The 2636-nt window shown below is 42.9% G+C and overlaps 1 protein-coding gene across 1 annotated transcript; it reads left to right on the top strand.

Moving 5' to 3' along the window:
- Window positions 1-954, top strand: LOC139738699 (testis-specific serine/threonine-protein kinase 4-like). The gene has a single exon (XM_071649333.1). The coding sequence runs from the start codon at window positions 1-3 to the stop codon at window positions 952-954; it is 954 nt and encodes a 317-aa protein (XP_071505434.1).
- The last annotated feature ends 1682 nt before the right edge of the window (window positions 955-2636 follow it).

The following is a 2636-nucleotide window of genomic DNA, read 5'->3' as shown; positions in this document are numbered from 1 at the left end:
ATGGCAAGTGATACGAAGACGGGAAAGAGTGACCCCAAACAGTCCACAGCTAGTACAAAGGACAAAGGACAGTCTGTTCTGGAAACACACGGGTTCTCCGTGCTCGAAAACATAGGGCACGGGTCTTATGCATCTGTCAAATCTGCCTTCTCCAACAAACATAAATGCAAAGTGGCCATCAAAGTTGTCTCCAAACGAAAAGCCCCCGAGGACTACCTCATCAAGTTCCTACCGCGCGAGATTCAAGTAGTGAAACTTTTGAAGCATCCAAACCTAATTTGCTTTCTGCAGTCCATCGAAACGACAAGTCGCGTGTACCTCATCATGGAGATAGCGGACAATGGAGATCTGCTTGATTTCATCAAGAACAACGGTGCCGTTCCTGAGACACAGGCGGGAACGTGGTTCCACCAGCTGGTCGACGGAATGGACTACTGCCACAACCTCGGAGTAGTTCACCGCGACCTCAAGTGCGAGAACGTGCTCCTTAACAAAAACAACGTTCTGAAAATCACCGACTTTGGTTTCGCGCGCAGTAAGATGAAACCGCCCGAGCCTGGTAGGACCATCTTGAGCGAGACGTACTGCGGAAGCTACGCCTACGCGCCTCCAGAGATCCTGCGTGGCATCCCATACTGTCCAATGCTGGGCGACATCTGGAGCATGGGAGTTATTCTCTATACCATGATGTTCGGACGTCTGCCGTACGACGACACCAACCACAAGGTCCTGCTGAATCAGGTACAGCGGCCGCCTGGTTTCCCTAGCAACAAGGCAGTCCACAGCGATTGTAAAGATCTGATCTGTCGCATCCTGTCACCCGCTAAACGACGCATCAACATGGAAGAGATTCAGCAGGAGTCCTGGTTTCGGCGCGTCTCACCGCCAGCCGGAAAGCCGAAGAAATCGGTCAACAAGCAAAGTGGCGAGGGTCAAAGCGCGGATCAGGTTTAACGCGGTAAAGCTGCCATGCAATAGGCGGTAGAACTACGAATGTCCAAATAGCTACATCCTGGTGTTCCTTGAATAATTTATCACTTAAAGTATCACTCACTAATATGAAATCACAATTCCTTATTAGTTAACAAAAATATGTTTTTTTAATAAAAAAACATAATCCGTCACGGCAGAATCCGTCACGGCAGAATCCGTCACGGCTGACAAGGTATGCAGACCCACTGGGCCAGTCAGCAGTTTATGGCAACGTCTATAATAAGATTCTTGGAACACGTAAAGTTACAAATATCGATATGATTTAGTTGGTATATGTTTGCAACAATGAAAGAATAAATCACGATAGTCAATTATTAACAACTGTAATTGCCTCCTGGATGATGATGCAACTTCATGATTTTTGTTTTCTTGTTCGATGTCATTCGCAAACGCTTAGCGCACGAACACAGAATCGGAGATGTTCGCAGTTTGTTGCTTGCACGGTATTAATGGTAGATTGAAGGTGGTTTGCGTGGTACCGCGTGCAAATTTCTTGAAACTGGGTTGTTAATACATGCACGACTTTCATGTACAGATCTCGTTAACCCTCTGCATGCTAGATCATTTCTTGTCCAAGGTATGTGACTGTGTGAATTTTGGGGGCACATTTTACTCACTGACACGGAAACGGTAAAAGAACCGGGAAGAACTAACTTCTTGGCGCCCGACATTTTGGACACAGTTTAGCAATGTGTCGTCAGCTCTCTCCTTTCGAGGAATCAACGAAGATTATACACTGTACTACCAATGAATCCCTTGAAATCGAACAAGAGAGTATACAATATATATACCATCTCTTCAATCCAGGACTACCACATAACTATGATGCCTCAAAGCTATGTAACTACAGCATCAGCATACAACCTGGTACACTACTACAATCACGAATCGAAGAAAACTTTCACTACAGCTCAACGTTTAAATCGTCAGTAATGTTTATTTAGCATAATCACGTTGTTTAGAAAATGACATATAATATTTTACAGTCAGATAATATACACAAATGTCCGATTACTCAATAAACTTGAGATGTACGGCTACAGGACCATCAGATCTTAAGACGTGAGTATTGAAGATGCTTTACAACGTTATAGAAGTGCGACAAAGACAATGGACACCTAATTGAACCATCCCCATTCCATCTCCCGTACTTACTGGACAGTGCTATTTCGTTTGATTTCCTAGAAAAAACAGCAACAAACAAATAAACTTAATTCATTGATGTTATTACTAATCAGCGTAGACACCAAAAACATGACTCCTGACAGAATATACATAGTAGTTTTGAAGTGCAAGATTAAAGAGCTGGTTCTAAACATTGGGAAAGGAAGGGCTTACTGTTTGCGTTGATCTGAAATATCTGGTACGAGCGCGAACATACAAATATATCATGTATGTCATACACACACAATGATATGGCCACTTTCGACAAGGAAACTCGCAAAGAATGGTGCACAGTGTACATTATTGTCACTGCTGATATTCTGTAAATCTAACATCACACTGACTACGCTTGAAACATCCGGGAAATTTGTGATCTAATTTAAAAACAAACAAACAAACAAACAAACAAACAAAAACAACAACAACAAAATCTTGCGGAGAACTGAAGAGTACTGTATTACTTTTCTATGATTAACTTG

Source organism: Diadema antillarum, unplaced genomic scaffold, assembly GCF_040938485.1.
Source record: "Diadema antillarum isolate AM-2024a unplaced genomic scaffold, OU_Dant_1.0 seq00000765_RagTag, whole genome shotgun sequence".
In the NCBI taxonomy this organism is placed as follows: Eukaryota; Metazoa; Echinodermata; class Echinoidea; order Diadematoida; family Diadematidae; genus Diadema; species Diadema antillarum.
The sequence above is the reverse complement of the archived record's forward strand: the minus strand, read 5'-3'. Positions and strand labels throughout refer to the sequence as shown.

Excerpts from the sequence above, each read along its gene's own strand:
- LOC139738699 (XM_071649333.1), top strand. The coding sequence starts at position 1 with ATGGCAAGTGATACGAAGACGGGAAAGAGTGACCCCAAACAGTCCACA.